This window comes from Taudactylus pleione, unplaced genomic scaffold (assembly GCF_031769625.1).
Source record: "Taudactylus pleione unplaced genomic scaffold, aTauple2 ptg000038l, whole genome shotgun sequence".
NCBI lineage: Eukaryota > Metazoa > Chordata > Amphibia > Anura > Myobatrachidae > Taudactylus > Taudactylus pleione.
The window spans coordinates 5,426,070-5,447,433 of NW_028284440.1; the positions used below are offsets into that span (position 1 = coordinate 5,426,070).

A 21,364-nucleotide genomic window follows, 5' to 3' on the forward strand; every position below is an offset into this window, starting at 1 on the left:
CAATGAGACGTTCAGTTTGTCAGCAATATCACTAATTGAAATGCGTATGTCCTCTTGAATGAGGCCTTCAATGCTAGGCCGTCCGGATCGCTGCCCATCTTCAACGTCTGTCTTGCCGTTATCAAAGGCAATCCACCAAACCTGTTTCCGTGACATGACGTTATCATCGTACACCTCGCCAAGTCGGCAATGAATTTAAGCTGCTGATGTGCCCTTTAGACGCAGAAATCTGATCACGCTACGCACCTCAATGTTTGACCATGGTTCCGCCATCTTACAACTGATGTTATAACAGTATGACTGATATAAGGTGCAGTCTAATTGCTGTGAGGGGAAGCAGTGGTCTGCCTGCTCTGGCCTGGCAGGAAAGTAGAATGAAACAAAGCACATTACACATGTCATTTACTGAACCACCCTCGTGTGTGTGTGTGTGTGTGTATGTATGTGTGTATGTGTGTGTATATTATATATACACTTAACGACTAGTCGCGGCACTCAGGGTACTTGTAATCCATTTAATGAGACATCACAATAGACAGCAACGTTTCAGTGCCACCAATCTGCACTATATGGATTGGGTACGGGCTGCCGGTAGTCAGAATCCTAGCATCCCGACAGGGTTAGGATACCGACACCAGTATCCTCCCTCGCCGCAGCCTAAACCTAACCTTCCCCCCTGCAGCCTAACTCTGACCCTCCCCCTAGTGCCTAACCCCTAACCGGGATGGGTATGTAATGCATACAGTTGGGATCCCAACGGTCAGAATGCTGACGCCGGGATCCCGACAGGGTTAACATACTGACACTTTTTGGTCGGTATGCTAACCCTAACCCTCCCTCTTTGGTGCCTAAACCTAACCCCCCCGATACTTAACTTCGGCATGCCGGCAGTTGGTATTCTGGAGTCAGGATTCCGGCTCCAGGATATAGGGCTTCATTCAGAGGCGGCCATACGGTCTACGACCGCACGGCCGCCTCGATGTTTGTCCAGTGCGCATGCGCACGAGGGAGCCGGCGCCTTCGTGCGCATGCGTGAGACCCGCTACGACCGACAGCGCCGGTCGTAGCGGGTCTCTTTCCAAAGGGGGCGAGCTGTCGATGTTGATTGACAGCTCGCCCCGTTTGGAAGGCGGGCCGGGGGTGGCAGCCCAAACGGAGGCGTTCCCATGGGAACGCCTGCCGTTTGGGGGAGGCCCCACTGACATCACTAGTGTCACTAGTGATGTCAGTGGAGAGCTTCCGGCTCTGACAGAGCCAGAAGCTCTCCGGGGCTTACGACAAGTGAGACCCTACCCTAGGGTCTCGTCGTAAGCCCCGATAGTTGCGATGGTCTATGACCATCGCGACCATCACCCTAGCGGTTGTTAGAGCTGTGGGTGTAAACCCACAGCCTAACGACCGAAACAGAGGCGGCCGGTCAGGATGCAAGCCTTTACAGACAGCCTTTACAGACATCAGAAAACATGGTACATTGTACAAGGTGTGGTGTTGCAAAGAAAAAAATAGAAAACCACACCGAGATAATTAAAATCAACCGAAACCTAGAGAGCACAATAAGCATATTGCAGGGTTGGTGCAGACATTTTGGGAAACGACTTCCATGGGTTATGTATTCCACCCACAAAAGGTACCAAATGAGGCAGCCGTCTTGTGCGCACTATGTAGGCTTACTCTGGGTGGAATAGGTTACGCCTAGAAGAGATGACACAAAATGGGTGGTTGCAGCAACCTGATGCAAGGAGTAGGGTCCCACCATAATAGTCAGGTCCATGTATTTTTCACGTGTGGCAGTATGATATACCCTTTGTGAATAGATCCACATGAAGTACATCCTGCCCATGGAGGATGCACTTCAGTGGATGTATAGCACGCCAGTATATCATACAGTGGGGTGTACATTTTACAAAACAGGGAATAGTAAATACAGCAAACAGTGCTGCAGTTCGGGCATGAGATTTACAGGTGACTGAAACATTTGAAATATGAAATGCACTGAATTAATAGATCCACGTGTTTGTTCATCCTGCCCAAGAATGAACCATCCGAGGCAGCCATCTGGGGCGCACTGCGTAGGTTACATCTGGCAGGGTGTGCAAGTAGCGGAAGTATAACGTCCAGGTGGAGAAAAAAAATAAAAAAGAATAAATGGTAACCGCATTATAAGTTAAAACCATGTTAAACTTAATCAGAAATTAAAAAAATGATAGAGTGATCTGCAAAAAGCCACAGCGTCTCCTTCACTCGAGTGTGTGGGTTTGTCGCATTCAGCAGTCTGTGGAGTTCGATTTGGCTGCAGCATGAGACAGCAGCCGAACCCAGTCTTAGGGGTGTGTAAATGAAGGTGGAGTGGCAGCATTCCTGTGTGTTCGTGAAATTGTTTACATTTTGGTTAGAAAGTAGTCAAAAGTCCAAATCCAGTTCGAACTCCGGTTCTAACTCCATGCTTCAGATGGCATGCTTAAGATGCAGGCTACAGTAGCAGACCAAGCCTGTGTGTGCAGGCTTTAAAATGAGTCCCTTTTGCAGGAAAGGCTAGGTCAGCTGGTACAGTGGGAGGGAATGTTTGAGCAGTTTGTTCAACAAGCTAATTAATGGTGGTTGAAGATGCAGCCTCCCAGTTGGAAAACAAACTTTCAAAACAGACTATTCTTTCAGTGAAAAGCATCAGATATGGAAGATGGCATTAGTTTACCTGGAAAGAAATGAAAGATGGTATTAAAACTAAGCTTCGGTTCTAACTCCATGCTTCAGATGGCATGCTTAAGATGCAGGCTACAGTGACAGGCCAGGCCTGTGTGTGCAGGCTTTAAAATGAGTCCCTGTTTACTTGTACTTGTGATTGTGTTCTTGATAAAAGTCATGGTTGACTGAAACGTTGAACAAGGCAGACAAAGTTGTCAGACTGATTATTTAATTTGCAAGACCTGTGAGTGCCACCTCTCTCACGCTGTGTCACATGTTTGATTGTTCTGAATGAACACCTAGGTTGATGCATTGATGTGGAGTGCCGACCTATTTACTATATATATTATAATATATAAATGTGTAGTGCATAAATATAATATAACGTGTGTGTGTGTGTGTGTATATATATATATATATATATATATATATATATATATATTTATATATGTGCAAAAGATATAGGCAGGTGTGGAAAAAATGCTGCACAGTAAGAATGCTTTCAAAAGTATAAGTGTTAATAGTTAATTTTTATCAATTAACAAAATGCAAAGTGAATGAGCAGAAGAGAAATCTAAATCAAACCAGTATTTGGTGTGACCACCCTTTGCCTTCAAAACAGCATAAATTCTTCTAGGTACACCTGCACAGAGTTATGTGTTAATTGATAAAAAAAAACTATTAACACTTTTATTTTTGAATGTATTCTTAGTTTTGTAGCATTCTTTCCACACCTGCTTAAAACTTTTGCACAGTATTGTGTGTGTTTTTGTGTGTATATTGTGATAGGATCACTGGTAAAGTGGTCTGTGGCAGGTACATTTGTCCCAGATTCCTGTCTTTTGTGTTTTAAACCCCCAGGAGAAAGTCTGCAGTGTAGCAGGCTTGAGTTTCGGCTTTTTGAATAGCCGGTTTGGGACCTGGGGGTTGTGGGTGAGAGGAGAGGGAGGGCTCCACCCACGGCCACTCCAGGTTTTGGTTCTCGCAGCCTGGTAACAGGCTTGTTAGTTTTGCACCTGAGAGTGGCCAATATAAGCCTAGTGTGTTTAGGGCTGAGTGTCTCACCTGGGAGAGCAGGCAGGGAGTTTGCTCAGAGACACTTGAAAAACCTATTTGTGAGTACTGTGCTGTGCTTTGTTGCTGGCGAGGGCATTAGGCCCTGCCAGGTTCTGGTAGTGAGGGAACTACCTGTGAAGTTAGTGCCCCGACAGGGCTAGGATTTATATTTATGTTTTCTTTATATTTCTGTCATTGTACAATAAAGACTGGCGCCGACCAGCTTGTACTTGCATCCAGACTGGTGTGCTGCTTCCCTGCTGCTGTGTGTGTGTGTAAGGAAGGAGTCCTCTACCCAGGAGAGGGACCCCCTAACCTAACTGTGTCACAAAATATATATATATATATATATATATATATATCTAATATATAATACACCCCAACCATGTATGCTGATTTATATTTGTCCTGTGCAGGTTCCTAATTTTTTACATTGTATCACAACTGTCTACATCTATGGCATTTGTTTTATTGTGATTTAGAGGGGTATTCAATATGGGAGCGAAAAGTCCGTGCTGGACTTTTCGCTCCACATCGGAGATTTTCCTGGGATAAAGTATCGGGAGCGCACCCGCTTTATCCCCGTATTCAATTTAAAAGTTACGACAACGGAACCCGGCGAAGTAGGATCGGCGAAAAAAAACAAAATTTACCTGGAATTAAATTGTAGGACCCCTGTAAAGCTGTAAAAACATGGGGCATCACTATGGGTACCCCAGTTTTAGCCTGCAAATGAAAGTCGGGGTTTTAAATAGCAGCTGCAGGTGTTTTTTCCCAACATTGAAGAAGTGTTGCAGAAGAGCACTTAGGTTTTTCTTTTTGTTTTTTTAAGTGGTCCCATCAAATTTGGGGTACATGAAAATGGGTACTAGCATATATTTAAGTCCCTAAAGTCTTTATTTAAAAATTCTGCAATATACACCTGCCGCTAATAACCTATTCTAGAATACACCTGCCACATATTTACAGAATAGCCCTGAACCTATTTCCCTATTTTCAAACACTGTTTTTCATTTTTTTTTATTTTTCAACCCAAATTTTAAATAATTTTTTTTGGGGTGTCACTATTTTTTCTTAAAACTTTTTTTGACACAGTTTATTTTAAAATGACATTCCCAGGGGTGCAGGCTATTTTTTTTAAGCCTGCACCCCTAAACCCCAATTCTGCACTTTTTTTCGCCACCTATTCAGTGGTGAAAAGTTATCCCCATTTTTTTTCAAAGACTTTTCGAACCTGCGAAAAGTCTTTGAAATTGAATACGGGGATAATTGAAATCGGCGAAAATGAGGTGATTCTGACCTTTTCGCTCCAAATTGAATACCCCTAATAGTAATAGGAAAAGTAGAACGCCTGAATTTCATACTATCCTCAGTGTAGTAATTTTATCATTTTCTTGTGCAATTTCCTGGTTTTTAGATGTCATCACAATTGTATACATAATGTGTACATAAAGTTGTTAAAGAAAAATACATTATTGATTAGAAAATGTAATATTTGCTTTCAAAACTGAATGATAGACTTTATTTAGGTCATGTTTTAGAGTACACTGGCTGCTTTCCATATATTGTTTTTCGCTCACTAGTACCTTGAGATCTGGAAGGATTATGGTGTAGTGCCTAAGATAAAGGGCAGCATAGGAAAAGTTTGTAAAGTGGTAATCACATAATTACAGATGGTTATAGAGATGCTCAACGTGCTTTGCAATCCTTGTACTGATTTTTTCATTACAGGATAGTAAAGAGTATTTTAGGAGTTAGGATATGCTATAAGACCACAGTGGATCTTTAATGGATAAATGATGAATTAGAAGGTCAGTGGGTATATACACAATAAAAGAGGAAATGGTTGTATATCTGGCACGGGTGAGTAGACTGAAACATAGAACATTCAGTGTTGCATTAGTATGAAGTTACAGTAATCCAGATGATTAAGTATAAGCTTTTATAAAAGCATTTGAGCATTAAATATGATATGAAAGTGGTTCGTTCCAGTGCTGCTACAGAGAAGGAAGACGCTAGGTGGTGGTGTGTCTACATGTTTAACAATGAAATGAGCTGAGTCTATCATTAACATTTGGAGCCTGAGGAACTGGATAGATACTATTGTTTTAGGGCAGAGGTTCCCAAACACGGTCCTCAAGGCTCCCCAACACTTCATGTTTTAGAGATATCCATGGTTAAGCACATGTAATTAAATCAAATTGACTGATCTACTAATTAAATCACCTGTGCTCAACCATGGATATCTCTAACACCTGAACTGTTGGGGAGCCTTGAGGACCGTGATTGGGAACCTCTGTTTTAGGGAATGGGTATGTAATGCTGGCTGTCTGGATGCCTCCTGTCAGAATACCAACAGCGGCATCCCGATGGTCGGGTAAGTAAACTTACTCTCCCCCCTTGACCCCCTGACCCTCCCTTCTTGTAGCCTAACCCGCCCCACCCCCTAACCCCCCTGTTGGTGCCTAAACCTAACCCTCCTCACTTTGTGTCTAAACCTAACCCTCCCCGCCCCCCCCCCCTTAGTGCCTAACCCCCCCAGTGGTCCCTAAGCCTTTCCCCTAGGGGTGCCTAAGCCTAACCCCGCTTCACTCCCTAAACCTAACCCTCCCCACCCCTGCGGCTAATGCTAATGTCGCCCCGGACTTACCTCGTTCGGGCTGGCCTCCTTTGGCCTTAGGGTGTCGTGATTAAGATAGGCGTCTGTACTTCAACGCCTATCTTAAGTCCCTTGTCGGGATTTCCCTGTCAGTATTGAATCCGGCGGCATCACAGCCGCTGGTCTCATAACTACATCCCTTGTTTTAACCCCCGGGCATCCAGTAGTGACTGAGCCTCGCGTTACTTCACTTTGGTTGCTGACATGGATATTTGCATCTCTGGCATGCTGCCTGGACTTCATCTGTTATTATATATGCTGTGTGTAGTCACACAATACTGAAATATAGTGATTTTTCAGAAAAAGCACCGTATAATTAAAACTGGCCCTTTTTTGGACTTGCATGCTTAGTAGATATCCACCTCAGCTGCTGTATAGGTCTGAATAACATCTTCCAGCTACTTCATCTGTTCTATCACCTCCTGCTGGCTGTCATATTTTACCACTATCGTACTGTGCACCAAAAGTATTTCTAATTATCCCCCTTTGGGATCTGGTTATCATTAAAAGTGATCAGTTTATTATTTTGTCTGTAAAAGTACCTCATACTGAAGCATCCTAACGAGGAAGAACCTGCAAAGTCAATAAAAAGGATAATGTGACAACCCCTATCTCCTTAATTCCCATAAGATATCCTATAACCCGGAGCATTGTCTACCTGTGGTTCCTGTCCACATGAACTAAAAAAAAGAGTAAAAAAAAAAAACCACATCCACACTATTTCTGTAAATACAGATTGTGGTGTGTGGGACAGTAGAAATTATTTTTGTTTCTTTAGTTTGGTGATTTTGTCCCTGTAAAGAACTCCAAGGGTAATGGGAGAGGCTCCTTTATTAGTGTGAATTCCTATATAAAAAAAAAAAAAAAAAACACACATTCCAGTCTTATCTGGCATTTCATTCCAAATTAACTAACTTATTTTACCAAATTGGCGAGTCTACATAAAAGAAGAGATTCAATTTGAATGGTTTATGGAAAGAAAGCAAAAGGCTGTACTATTAAAAAAAAGAAAAATCTTAAAGATGTATTGAGACAGATTAGAGGAAATCTGGTAATGCACTGCACACATATAACAGTGTCTGAAGCAAAACAAAATGACTTTTCTCATAGCCTGCTGAGTTATCTAGCGGCTGAAGATGGGTAGAGATATTTAGACCCTGCAGTGTGATTTTGGGGTAGTAGGAGTGTATGCTCTAACCTTCATTAAATGTTCACATTTTAAAGCTGCATGATCAATATAATGTTCCACCCGTATCCAAATTAGATAATGGCAGCATACCATAACATTATGTGGATAATGGTAGTTTGATGTGTGCAGGGTCTACAAGGTCCTGTTACACATTGTGTACTGTTGGTGTGTTTATGTGATGGCAACGCAGTGCTTTGGGCTTTGTGCCCAAACAGAATGCAGATGCCTGAAGATAATGCTGAGCGATGTACTTGCAGTGCTCTGTCAAATGCATTTTCTTTTTGTCATGAGTTTGTAATAATAATTGTCTGTTTTAGGATATGTCCAAGGGATGAGTGACTTGCTCTCCCCTGTTCTGTATGTGATGGAGAATGAAGTGGACGCCTTTTGGTGCTTTGTATCATACATGGATCAAATGGTAAATGTTAAATAATTGTAAATACTATGACTTTAGATGTATTTGTCTTGCAATGTAAGTAGTGGTTTTCAGTTTTACTTATGATGAAGATGGGTGACTACAGTAAGCTTTATATGAACTGTTGGGTAAGTAGTAAATATGTGAAGTTTACTATAGTACATTATGTTGTCATTTTATCCAACTCATCTATAAGGGATTAGTGATGTATGCTGTGCTTTATAGCAAGATTGGATAACATAATATTATAAATTGCAGTGTGTATATATGACCGTGTCCTTGTACCACTTTAAAGTTGAGTATATCTTGTAGGATCATTAAAATCAATGGTAGAAAAATTTTATGCCGACATGCACAATATCTACATTATGACCATGTGTACATTGTATATGTCGACATGTCATCCATGTCGACATTCTGGTGTCAACATTTTGTATCACACTTGTAAATACCTATAGATTGGAGAGCACAATAGTGCTGTACAAATACCTGATATCTGAGAGCTGCAGTGGTAAATTCATGGGGTCAGGATATGATTTGTGCCCGTTATCCTCTGTAATATTTATGTACAACCATTCATAAGAAAACACTGTTGTTCAAGAATATGGGGCACATGATAGCACATTTCCCATTTAAACAAACAAAAAAACACATATTATTACAAAAGTTATTATTTGATTAGTGTCTCGAGCTTCAGTAAATCTGTATCTTCAGTATTGTTTTTTTACTTGCGACACTGTATACTCCAGGTTAAGCGTAATTTACTTTGAGGCAGAGGTTTCTCATTACGTTTGACTGCCTGACTTTCATGTTGTTTTCAATCTTTTTTTTATATGTGCTGCAAAGTGTTGTATATAGTACATTGGCACAGTATAAGTTTAATCCAAAGCACGCAGAAGATGAGCTTTGATACTTAGAGATATGAAGGTCATGAAACAGTCATTAAATAACACTGCTAGGTTGAGCTTTCACAACAATTTATGGCATACTATACTATACAATATGTCATCAGTCACTGTTTAAATCTTTTTATTTGCTTACTTATTTTAATTTGCATCTTCTATTTTTTATTCTTTTTCAGCATCAAAACTTTGAAGAACAAATGCAGGGAATGAAAACACAGTTGGTCCAGCTAAGTACTTTGCTGCGACTCCTGGACAGTGGGTTTTGCAGTTACCTTGGTAAGTATTGGTTATCAGTGCCTTCGCTTCAAGCATGATAACTGTTATCTGTCACTATGCACAAAAGTGACTCACAAGACTCATGACCAGTAGGTACCTTGATTTGTTTTCCCATGTCTGTGGCTGCACTACAATTTGTCAGCTTTTTTTCCTTCATATTGGCATTACCTGAGTCCATGTTCCTGCAGAAGCCTTAAGAGCTTAGGCTAGGGTTTCTCACACTATCTAATCTAAACTTACTAACACTTACTGTACTCCAGTTACTTTAGTTCATGAAGTTTCCTTTATGCTTTTTATACAGTAAGTCGGAGGTCTGCGATACAAAATTGTCAGAGTCCTATGTTGGGTGGTGTTTCTTTGAGGGACTGCATGTTGAGGACATTAAAATTAACTTTTAAAGTAGCAGGGGCTTCTTTGAGGCTCATTATAACCTCCACCTGGATAGATGTCAGTAGTCAGTGGAACTTTGGGCTTATCAACTGGAGGGATGTCTTCGTTCTGGTAGTCCCAAAAACTGTATTTAGTTGTCTTCCCTCAGCAGCTAAGTACTGTGCATCCGCACAGTACTGTGACACTCTACACAGTAAAGACTGCACCAGCTGCACATGAGTAGTAGCCCAGCTGTGACATCATCAGTTTAAGATTTTGACTTTCTCTGACTCTGGGTTTTAGTACCCAGCATGTATAGTACAGAGAACAGACAGTGCTGGAGCGCACGGCTCTTTCCACCTTAGAGCACATTAAGGAAGCATCACCCTACGTTGGGGAGGCATGTAGAACCCTGTGGCTTGTCTCCTGGCAGGCAAATACAGGGTCAAAGAAGACTTTGAAGGATCTTCCATTTGCTGGGGACGTTTTGTTTGGTCCTGAATTGGACAAGATTATTTATTTGGCCACAAGAAGTAAATGTCAGCCTTTAGTTCATTCAGATCAGGAGGCAAGAGTAAGCAGTTTGTGGGTACCTCACTGAGGAGCTAAACCGGATGATAAGTGGCAGATGTGACAGTCCGGACACCCACTCAGGAAGACGTGTGGTGGGATAATGACTGTTGCACATCAGAGAAAATCGGTCATATTGTATTTCAGACATTTGGGTGAGAGGAATCATTTCAAGGGGTTAAATTATAGACCTAGCAGGGGGATGCAGTCATACTACCGGCTGCAGGGATTCCGGTGCTCAGAATGCCAGTGCCGGAATCCTGGCACCTGCCAGAATCCCGGTGCAGGCATCCCGAAGGTAAGTAGCAGGGTTATGGTGTGGGTTAGGGTTTGGGGTTAAGCACTAGGGGGAAGGTTATGGTTAGGAACTAACGGCGGAGCTTTAGGGTGCGGGGAGGGGGAGGTTAAGTTTAGGCATTAGGGGGGGAGGGTTAGAGGTAGGGAGAGGGTTACAATACTGACCGACAGGTGTCGGTATCCTAACCCTGTCGGGGTTTCAGGATTCAGACTGTCTGGATCCTGAACACCGGCATCTCCTACGCAACGCCTAGCAGGTCATGCCCACTAGGAAAGTTAGAGCCATCGCACAAGTAGGGTACTATACGTCTCTCGGAAATTTTGCAAGGACAAATTTATAGTCAGAGCGGTGTTACCATATACTCCAAAACTGGGAAACAAGAGTGATTGTATGATGCAAATTACAGTAAGTCAAATGTACAAATTTTACAGTTATGTATGTTGAATACTCCATTCTTAATCTTATAATGAACAATACCGTCTCCTCTGTTACCTGGCTCCTTCAGCCTGCTCCCATCTTGCCCACCTCCTCAATCTTTCCCTATCATCTGGCACTGTCCCTTTTGCATTTAAACATTCCCTGGTCTCCCCCATTCTTAAAAAACCTACCCTTGATCCTAACATACTCCCCAACTACCGACCCATCTCTCTCCTCCCTTTTGCTTCCTAACTCCTTGAGCGTATTGTTACAACCGTCTTACCACCTTTCTTTCCTCCCACTCCCTCCTTGACTCATTTCATTCTAGCTTCCATTCTCTCCACTCCACTGAAACTGCCCTCACGAAAGTCAGCAATGATCTCCTTACTGCCAAATCCAAGGGCCTCTACTCTCTGTTCATTCTCCTTGACCTTCCTTTCACACTTAAATTGGTCTATACATTTAAATATATAAACAGAAACATAATTCACAATAAAAAATGTGCAGAACACAAGATGGCGCTGGATTAAACACAAAAAATACTCACACTGATGCGAATGTCCAGATGATGATACTTTCTACTGGTGCACAGTCCATGTAGATTTCAATTTATGAAGAGGGTAATTCATGACATGAAAAATAAACACAATAAAACACCCTTCAGAAATCTTTTCTGTGTGAGAAAAATAAAGTCCAGATATAAAGTCTCGTATAGCTTTAGGCAGTATAGCGTACCCCACTCTCTATACAGTAGGTGGTGTATATACACAGAAAGGTTTCTTTTTCTGCCCAATATTCACCCATTAAACGTGCAGAGACAAGTAGCATAGGGGCATACCCAAACTCACATCACCGTCCGCTTTCACGTGCATATAAAGGTATCTTTCTGGAGATGTATATTATTCCACGCTCTCTTTAGATCTTTGTTCCTTAAATATTATAAAGAAAGAAAGGAATGGAGTATCAGAACAAATTTATTTAAGTAAGTAACAAAGTTTTAAAATATGGTAGATTCCACAGACGTCACACTGGAGCAAGATGGACAATACTCAAAAAACCTAGTACAGGGATTCCGGACTTTCCCAGACAACTATAAGTAAATGCCCCAGCGTGAATATGAATCAGACCATACCGTCAAACGAGTCCGTCCAACGTGTTTCGATCAGAGTGATTGATCTTTTTCAAGGTGTATGGGACTGACTTTGTTGGAACAAAGATCTAAAGAGAGCGTGGAATAATATACATCTCCAGAAAGATGCCTTTATATGCACGTGAAAGCGGACGGTGATGTGAGTTTGGGTATGCCCCTATGCTACTTGTCTGCACGTTTAATGGGTGAATATTGGGCTGAAAAAGAAACCTTTATGTGTATATACACCACCTACTGTATAGAGAGTGGGGTACGCTATACTGCCTAAACCTATACGAGACTTTATATCTGGACTTTATTTTTTTCACACAGAAAAGATTTCTGAAGGGTGTTTTATTGTGTTTATTTTTCATGTCATGAATTACCCTCTTCATAAATTGAAATCTACATGGACTGTGCACCAGCAGAAAGGATCAACATCTGGACATTCGCATCAGTGTGAGTATTTTTTGTGTTTAATCCAGCACCATCTTGTGTTCTGCAGATTTTTCTATTGTGTATTTGTTGGAGTGTGGTGACACTGTCGTCAGAACTGAAAGTAGGCAGCAGGAATTTTTGTGCACTTTGGATAGACTCACTCTTTATTGTTTAGAAACATAAATCAGAATATTGGTAAATATAACAAAACAGCAAGCTTGATCTCATTTGGAGAGCTTGATATTGTCCATTGTGAGAAGAACTGAGTTAAGTTATTCCAGATAACATTATATGTTTTACACAACTCTCCATTGTGGCTCACTGCAAAAGTACTTACTGCTTTGCCTTATTCTTCAGATTTCTACCTTTGGTTGGAGGGGTTTTGGCACTTCAGTAGTTCTATCTGTACTATTTAGAAATGATGTGTGCATGATGGTCAATCTCTCCCTGTCAAAGCAATTCTGCAATGCTCTTCACTACAACATTGCTAGGGTCACACAGTGGTTATGTAATGTTTCCTTATATGTGCCATTTCTGAGTATGGAAGGTGACACAGACAGTTACTAATGCTGACAGTATGGTTTGGTAACACCACATGCTATTCTGGTTTACTGATACTATAATCTGTCATTACTAGGCCCCACATAAAATTGTGACAATCCAACTCTGTCATGAATGGGTTAGACATTATTTTAAATAGCTATTGGTGCAGGTAGAAATAGTGTCACAGGATGTTTCTTAACAGTGAGCGTGATCCTATATGGGCTCACAGTAATATTTATAATTCCCCAAAAACTGCAAACTTTATGCTGGCATGTAAAAAGATTTATATAGAAAAAAGTAAACCAGTGTAATATGCAAAACTATTAAACATACGTTTCAGTTGTCTGTTCAGGTGTCTGTCTAATGTGCTGTGCTGGGTGATGTACGTGGGGCTGCAAAATATTCATGTTCTGATCTCAAGCTCTAGGATACTTGGGGGTGTTCATAAGCAGAGACAGGTGCTCTTGTGTGCCTTATATTTGTTACCAAATTTGTTTTGCAGAGTATTGTAACTAAAGGAGTCTCAAGGGATAGCACATATATAAGTCTGTTTCCTGGATTAAGTGTGGACGCATTTTTCCCCATGAAATTATTTATACAATTGGCGGTATTCAATTAACTTTGTTTGGGCGCTAATGGATTCCCCGGGGCTATCCAGTTAGCTCCAAAGTTAGCCCGACATCGGCACTTATCAGGGCTTTTTTTTGTGTCCTGAAAAATTATCTCCGAATAGTGCCGTTTTCGCTGCTGCGATGGCATAAACACATAGGTCCGTGAACTTCTCATAGATTCTATGTATTTTCGAAAAGTCCTATTTGTTCAGTCGAATAAATAGGATACCGGGATAAAAAAACAGGCGAAAAACGGGGATTATTGGTGAAAAAATTCCTGTTATTCACCCCCGAAAATATATCAGGGCTAATTGGATATCCCCCTTTTATAGCTTCTAGATCGTTTATGTGGGACAATGCTTTTTTGGCGCATTTCCACCAATGTAAAATTTAAATTAAATTACAATGGGGTCCTTAAAGTATTGGGTTGGACAATTTAACTTTTTTCATCATTTGCATTTTTAAAACCACAAAAAAAGGTTGCACAGATCTGTCTCCGCAATTCCAAAACTGGCACGTGACAGTGCTACTTATTAGACGTGAAGCAAACTAGCACGTTTAAAAAAAAATATATGCATACCAAGCTGCAACAATATTGTTCTGTGTCTATATGTTTTAATGTTTGTAAATTGATTCTTTGTGTTGTGCTATGTATTGTGAAAATAGTAAGTTTAAGATAGTTCTAGTTATGTGCATAGTTAATCTTGGTTGAGTGTAGGGCACTAGGAATAGCTATTTTGCTAACACGGTCTGGTAGAAAAAACAAAAGAAGGTAGTGACAGATTAGATATGTTTGTGTACTCTTATTATTAGTTTTCTGAACCGGTACATCGCTTATGTATTCTTAATATGACATCGGTCTAAAGGAATGAACAGATTCCAATACGTATAAAACTAACAGTAACTCTGCAAGCAAACTAAAGTTGCAAAACAATAAAGTTGGTTTGGTTTGAAACCGTTATAGATATAAAAAAAAAAGCCATCTATACCCCTTAGAAATTAAAGTCATACAATCAATGGACGCCAAAAACAATGTGGGCAAACAATATTACCGCTAAATTGCTCGGTGGGCATAAAATAATAGCAATTAGGAGTAACTGGCTAAGGCCCCGATGTAGAGGTGGACACGGTGCTGTGTGTTCGGTAGCAGCAGATCTGGGAAGGTATGTACAATAAATGATGCAGTGTTGTTTATTGAAATTAGACACCTACCTGTGCTTTCTCAGATCCACTGCATGAGTCCGAAGACACAGCATCGGATCACCATCGGGAACATAACACTGGGCATCGTGCATTTGAGCCTCAGAATGCCCGCCACAACTAAGTTTCTGGGGCCAGTGAATCTGCATCCAACGTTGCAGCCACTAGCTTCGGCACGCTTCACAAACTGGACCGACATGGCCCTATTTACTGAAATGCTTCCCTTCCCGCCCCCAGTCGGCTAAAGTGTGTCAATCACACTAAAAGCCAGTTCACAGTGCGACTGGCGCCTCAAAAGCATCGCTGCACATGTGCACTGCGGCTGTTGCACAAAAAAAATTGGTCAATTGCAACTGTAACCAATTAGCATCCACCTTTTAATCTGCTCCTACAGTATGTTCAGTTTACCTCAGTCTGGAATGATCAGTCCTCCTAACTTACTGTACTGCATGTGAAAGTTCTTCACGCCAGCATCCAACAGCTGATTAGCAGTTACTTACTGCATTTATGCTCATCTTCCTCTGGAAGGTGAGAAGGAGTCTACAGCAGGCGTTTATGGTAAACATTAGTTTACCTAGCAAAAGGTAAGGATAAAGTGATTTTTACTTTACAGCGTACGGTCCGCACCTGAAAGAAACGTTTGCACAATTACTCACCCGCTCCACCTAGACATAAGACTCCCTTCTGTCCACAGAGCAACATGTTTTGTTTCTACATCAGATTTTTTTTTTCCAAATTCATTGCTTATGCAAAGTTTATTCCTATGAAGACAAGCTACATAAATGTGCTAGTGAAACATGGCTCCTTTATTTTGCTGTTTCAGTGAATTTACTAAAGAAAATGTCACAAAACGTAGCTCTATCCATATAATGTGAATATGTATTTGTAAGGAAAGCTGCATTTTTTTTTAGAAATGAATGTTATGTTGGAAACAAATATATATAAAATATTATATATACACTGTAAAGTGTTTTGTTTTAAAATCGATCTTACCAAAGCTCTATTGGCTGCCAGGTTTCATCATTGTGACTATTTACATAATACCAAAATAGCTACCTATAATACTTTCCATATATCATTAACAAGTAATTCCTGTCTGCATTATTCCTAGAATCTCAGGACTCTGGTTATTTGTATTTTTGTTTCCGGTGGCTTCTGATCAGGTTTAAAAGGGAATTTAGCTTTCATGATATTCTTCAGGTGTGGGAGGTAAGTTTTACCCTAAGTATCCTGTTTCTCAGAATAAATATTGTTTTTTTTTAAATATCACTGTGAATCAAATCCTTGTATATGGAACTGCTTCCAGAATGGTTAAGTGCTGTCCTAGTAATTCTGAATCTCAGAGATGGGATGACGGAGAACCACTGATTTGCTCTTTATCTGAATTACTGATTGTTATTCATAGATTTTGAATACTGTTACTGATTTCTCATCAGAAATGTAAAAGGTTGTTATTGCTTTATAGGTCATGTGGACAGACTTACCCTGTCAAAACTTCCATCTGCTCATTTGCTGTGCTATTCTGGAGTCTGAGAAAAAACAAATAATGGAGCAAAACTATGGCTTCAATGAGATTCTAAAGGTTTGTCAGGTGTCTAATGATTTAATATAGTAAATAGAAAGCATAACATTTTAAAATTATGGTTCCATACATGCCGACTTTACAAATCTCCTCTCCGGTAGAAGCTCGGATAGGAGACGCTGCTGGTCACTTAACAGCCTCCCTTATTCGTATCACTGTTGTTCTCAGCTAATGAATCCACTGTACATTTTGTTTGTAGTCATCACATATGCGTTTTCACTCAAACCCTAGTACTTATGATTTTGCATACTTTGTACACAAGCTGTGTAAATGTATTCTGTACAAACACCTCTATTTTCTGTCATTGTGTTTTTAGCACATCAATGAACTTTCCATGAAGCTCGATGTAAATGATGTTCTATGTAAAGCAGAAGCAATCTCTTTACAGATGATGAAATGCAAGGTATTACAGTGTACTGTGCATGACCTTTATAGTTTTAACTGAAGCATTCTCATTTTTCTTCAACAAGAGAGTTTTAACTTAGTAGAGCCCCAGGGTTTTTTCTGATAAAGGTTAATATTATGATTATGTGACAGTGTAATTGATAATGAGAATATGCAGAGAATAACAGAATTCAACCTAAGTATGACAATACCTCTAAAACTGTAATTTAATGTTAACCAAACATTGTATGTTACCTCTCCCATTATTTATTGCAGTGTACACTGTTGCTTTTACCTAAAGTTTATAAAAAAGGCTATAACTTTAATACAACTAACAGGTTAAGTGAATACCAATGATTATGTTGTTACAATGGCACCTGTGAAGGGATGGAATATATTAGGCAGCAATCGAACAGTCAGTTTTTGAAGTTGATGTGCTGGAAGCAGGAAAAATGGTCACGCGTAAGGATCTCGGTGACTTTGACAATGACCACATTGTGATGGCTAGACCAGTGGGTCAAAGCATCTGCAAAACGGCAGGTCTTGTGGGGTGTTCCCGGTATGCTGTGGTTAGCACCTACCAAAAGTGGTCCAAGGAAAGACAACCTGTGAATTGATGACAGGGTCATGGGCGCCAAGACTCATTGATAAGCGTGGGAAGCGAATGCTAGCCCTTCTGCTCCTATCCCACAGAAGATCTCCTGTAGCACAAATTGCTGAAAATATTAATGCTGACTATGATAGAAAGGTGTCAGAACATCCAGTGCATTTTCAGCATCTCAACTTGCTGCGTAGCTGGTCAGGGTGCGCATGCTGACCTCTGTCCACCGCCAAAAGCACCTACAATAGGCACGTGAGCGTCAGAACTGGACCATGGAGCAATGGAAAAAGCTGACCTGGTCTGATGAATCAAATTTCCTTTTACATCGTACGGACAGCCTGATACGTGTGCATTGAGATGGCACCAGGATGCACTATGGGAAGAAGGCCAGCCGGCAGAGGCAGTGTGATGCTCTGGGTAATAACCTGCCATACTGTAAAAAATGTTTAGGAATGGTTTGAGGAACAAGACAAAGAGTTCAAGGTGTTGACTTGGCCTCCAAATTCCCTAATTCTTAGTCCGATCGTGCATCTGTGGGATGTGCTGGCAAAACAAGTTCGAGCCATGAAGGCCCCAACTTACAGTACTTAAAGGGTATGCTGCTAACATCTTGGTAAAAATTAATGTACAGTAGGGGTGGCACCAATGGGGGCTCAATCTTTGTGACCTAAGGAGAGCAACTTAACACAAAGGAAATACAATTGAAAACGGGAGAGTATTTCCTGCATTGAGAAGGTTACTTTATAGATCAAAACATTGTTGTGACACTTCAGCTATGTAAAGCTAGTCCTTTACTCTCCATAAACAAGAGACAAACAATATAGGACTGTTAAAGTTAGTGTCAGTACTTCAGATGATTGATTGTAATTATAGGAGTTACATTTTTCCTGTGACTTGATAGGAGCTGAGATAATTTGGTCTATAACATACATATTGGTTTAGGACAAAATTAAGCGGTTATATAGCCAATTTTTACCTGGAACTGTATGTACTTTATTACTGTCACACTGAATATTTTGGGATTGAAAAGTACCAAAACTAACCAATATGAGTTTTATTCATGCCTAGTTATGGTATGTTTATATAATTAGTCACATATATATGTAATTTTTCTCCTCTAGGATTTAACTCCAGCAGTTTGTGATGTCCTTGGACTTAAGCACAATTCTGCACCACCACCATCTGACGCAGCTGAAGACTGCATTATCAAGAAACATTACCAAAACTCACCATCTCAAAATAGTACTATGCCCGTACTTCCTGCTAACGGAACAAGAAGTAACTCAAGCCTGATATCTCTGCCAAACAATGTTCACACGCCAGCCTCTGCCTGGTAAAGCAGCTCTTACCAAGACATGTATTTAAGAAAACTCAACAAGGACACTTGATTAAATATGTGATGTTAATTAAGATGTTAGCCTTGAAGACTTTGGAAAACTGAAGACATTTTGTCTTTGCATTAAAGATTTTTCAAAAAAGATCGAACTTAATTATTTTTGTAGTTAACGCTGAACCAAAATATGTCAGTATCATTCCATAGCCTTTCACTAGTGAAATATAAATCATTTGGTGAACTGGAAAATATTTTTACATCTAGCTGATTTGGCAGCTGTTCAATTTAAAATACAAAATAAATAAAAATCCATTTATACAGAATAAAACTGTAATTGGTGTAAGTTAAGTTTTGTGCATGACAAGACATGCTGAATTTCCTTACATTATCATTACTAAAAAGTGCTAATATTTACATTACATAGCTACTTAATATTCCTACCAATAAGTGGCCTTTTTCTCTTTTTTTTTTTTCCCTGCTTGGAAATGTAGACTTCCTGATCTATAACATATAGTGTGACATTATCATTCACATTGTCTGTATTGATTTAAAATAGGATCATTTAAAATAATCAAAATGTAAGCATTTTCTCTTTTGATTCCCATATCAACTGAGAGAGATCCTGAGTTATTCAAGCATACAAACTTAATCACATCTACTAATAATTCTGTGTAAATATTTATTAATTTGCAAATGGAGCAAGTTGTGTTGCAAATACAGTACATAAAAGAAAATAATTATTATATTGGAGTAACTGCTGATATTTCTTTCAGATTTCTGCAGTGCATTGTGTGCTAAACTAATTTTGTGAGTTAAGATCATTTTCAAAATGACTTACAATGTTCAGGTAAAACATATTAGTTTCATATACACCCTTACACTATTGGTTACTCATTTTAGTAAGTTCTTCTGGGTAAATATTTTCAGTGTGGTTGCTTAAACAGATCTTCACAAACATTTCATTGCATTATGCAGTTTGTCAAGGTCAGCCTGCAAATGCATATGACATGTTGCATGATAGTTATGTGACATGTACAGTATATAACTAAATCATTGTATTAATTGTATAGTGAAATCTGTAAATATGAAATAAAGGTCAAGTGTAATTATTTCAACTGAAACTTTTACATGCAGTTTGGTACTTTGCAATAAAGTTTTATTGAAAGTGTTTGCAGTAGGGGTCTGTAGCCATGTTGTTTCATTACACCAGACCAGATAATCAATATTTGCACACTGCTTCTATAAATATTTATGTAGCCAATGGTGTTCATAAGGGGGTTTTCTACGCACAGATCAATTGGGCTGAATTATTAATATAATTATTATTGGAAAATGAGAGTGCCAGTTTTGATTTGATTATATGGGTAGTTGGCCCAAGGAGCATCCTCCTCACCCAATAAAGCCTTTTCCATAAGTTAGTCTTTTATATAATTATATGTCATGTACCAAGAGCAACAATATCTAGCAGCAAGTGACCAGCCATGTATGCAGTAACCCACCCCGAACTTTGTTAGTATGGTCACGTCATGATGGCCAAACTAATTTAATTATGTCTGACTGATGGAACTAAAATCTGTGTGCAGCTTTCCTAAATGAAAGTGTAATATCCCATTGCTGCAGAGCTAGCTTAGATTGCCTGTAGCTTGAGTGTTATTACTGAAGTTAAAGTCCAGCGTGCATGTCAGCTAGTAGCAGATCCTGCCGTGACTTGTCTTTTAGCAAAAGTCAAAGAGTCACAAGTTAAATGAGCCTTACTGTACAGTTTAATTTATGAATAATTAGTCAGCTTCTGTATGAAACTGTCACTATAAATGGATAACAATAATATAGGTTTATATTTACATGTTATGTGGGCTTGTAGCTCTGAAATTTTTTCATAGTTTCCCATGGTGAAATTAAAATTAGAATGTTAACTATACATACTTGGTAACAAGTGCTATTATTTTCTTTATGAATTGTACTCCCTTTCATATTTGTATTTCTTAACATGGGTGGAGTTTATAATTATGTTCCTTAGCCTAGGTAAAATTGAATATCATCTACAGTCTCCAGTGGAATATAGTACCTTGTAACAATATGTATATTGAATATGGCTGAAAAATATTGATTTTAATAAGCAATAATCTTTTGAACAAAGGAATTCTCAACTAAGAATGCCCTCCTCTTTATCCGCAGAACATTTCAGCATATGAAAGTAATGTTCTAGTCTGTCATTCATACACTCCACACAAGAGGGGATTCCTTGCAAAAGCTTGCCCCCCCATACCCTATTAACGTGCAGTTGGTTCCATCAGCTGGACATCCTTTTACATTCAATTGCCCCTTTGACTGCGATAGAAGTTACAAAGTAATTGGGTAAAGTTTTAACCCTTGTAAATGGGGAGTCTACAGAAACAGTAACTGAAAGTGTTTCCTGCCTTCGGATCTGGTAAAGCAATGGGTCCAGGTCACAAAATTCAAACACTGGACAGACCTGTTTTTGTGCAGTGTTTGTAAAAACTGCTGTGAATACTGACAAAGCGTTTCTCATTGTAGTTGTGTACTTAGTGGTATATAGGGTATATTTAGGCTGCATTCTCCAAGGTACTGTATGGAGCAACGCAACTCAGGCTGTGACTGCAAGCCCCATATTATTCCTAAACACTCTTACTCACTTTAAGGGCTTCAGCTGAGAGTATGTGCGTGCATATGCTGAGCTTACTCTGGC

At 39.8% G+C, this 21,364-nt stretch overlaps 1 protein-coding gene across 1 annotated transcript in view; it reads left to right on the top strand.

Annotated features, from left to right (window-relative positions):
* The window catches only part of TBC1D15 (TBC1 domain family member 15), a 141,404-nt gene extending 121,577 nt beyond the window's left edge, over window positions 1–19,827 (top strand). The window contains exons 12-17 of the mRNA XM_088452537.1: window positions 7,904–8,004; window positions 9,083–9,182; window positions 15,869–15,966; window positions 16,223–16,339; window positions 16,656–16,742; window positions 18,446–19,827. Coding sequence (XP_088308663.1) covers window positions 7,904–8,004; window positions 9,083–9,182; window positions 15,869–15,966; window positions 16,223–16,339; window positions 16,656–16,742; window positions 18,446–18,661 — 719 coding nt within the window. The 3' untranslated portion in view covers window positions 18,662–19,827. The remainder of the gene's footprint in view (window positions 1–7,903; window positions 8,005–9,082; window positions 9,183–15,868; window positions 15,967–16,222; window positions 16,340–16,655; window positions 16,743–18,445) is intronic.
* Window positions 19,828–21,364: the final 1,537 nt, after the last annotated feature.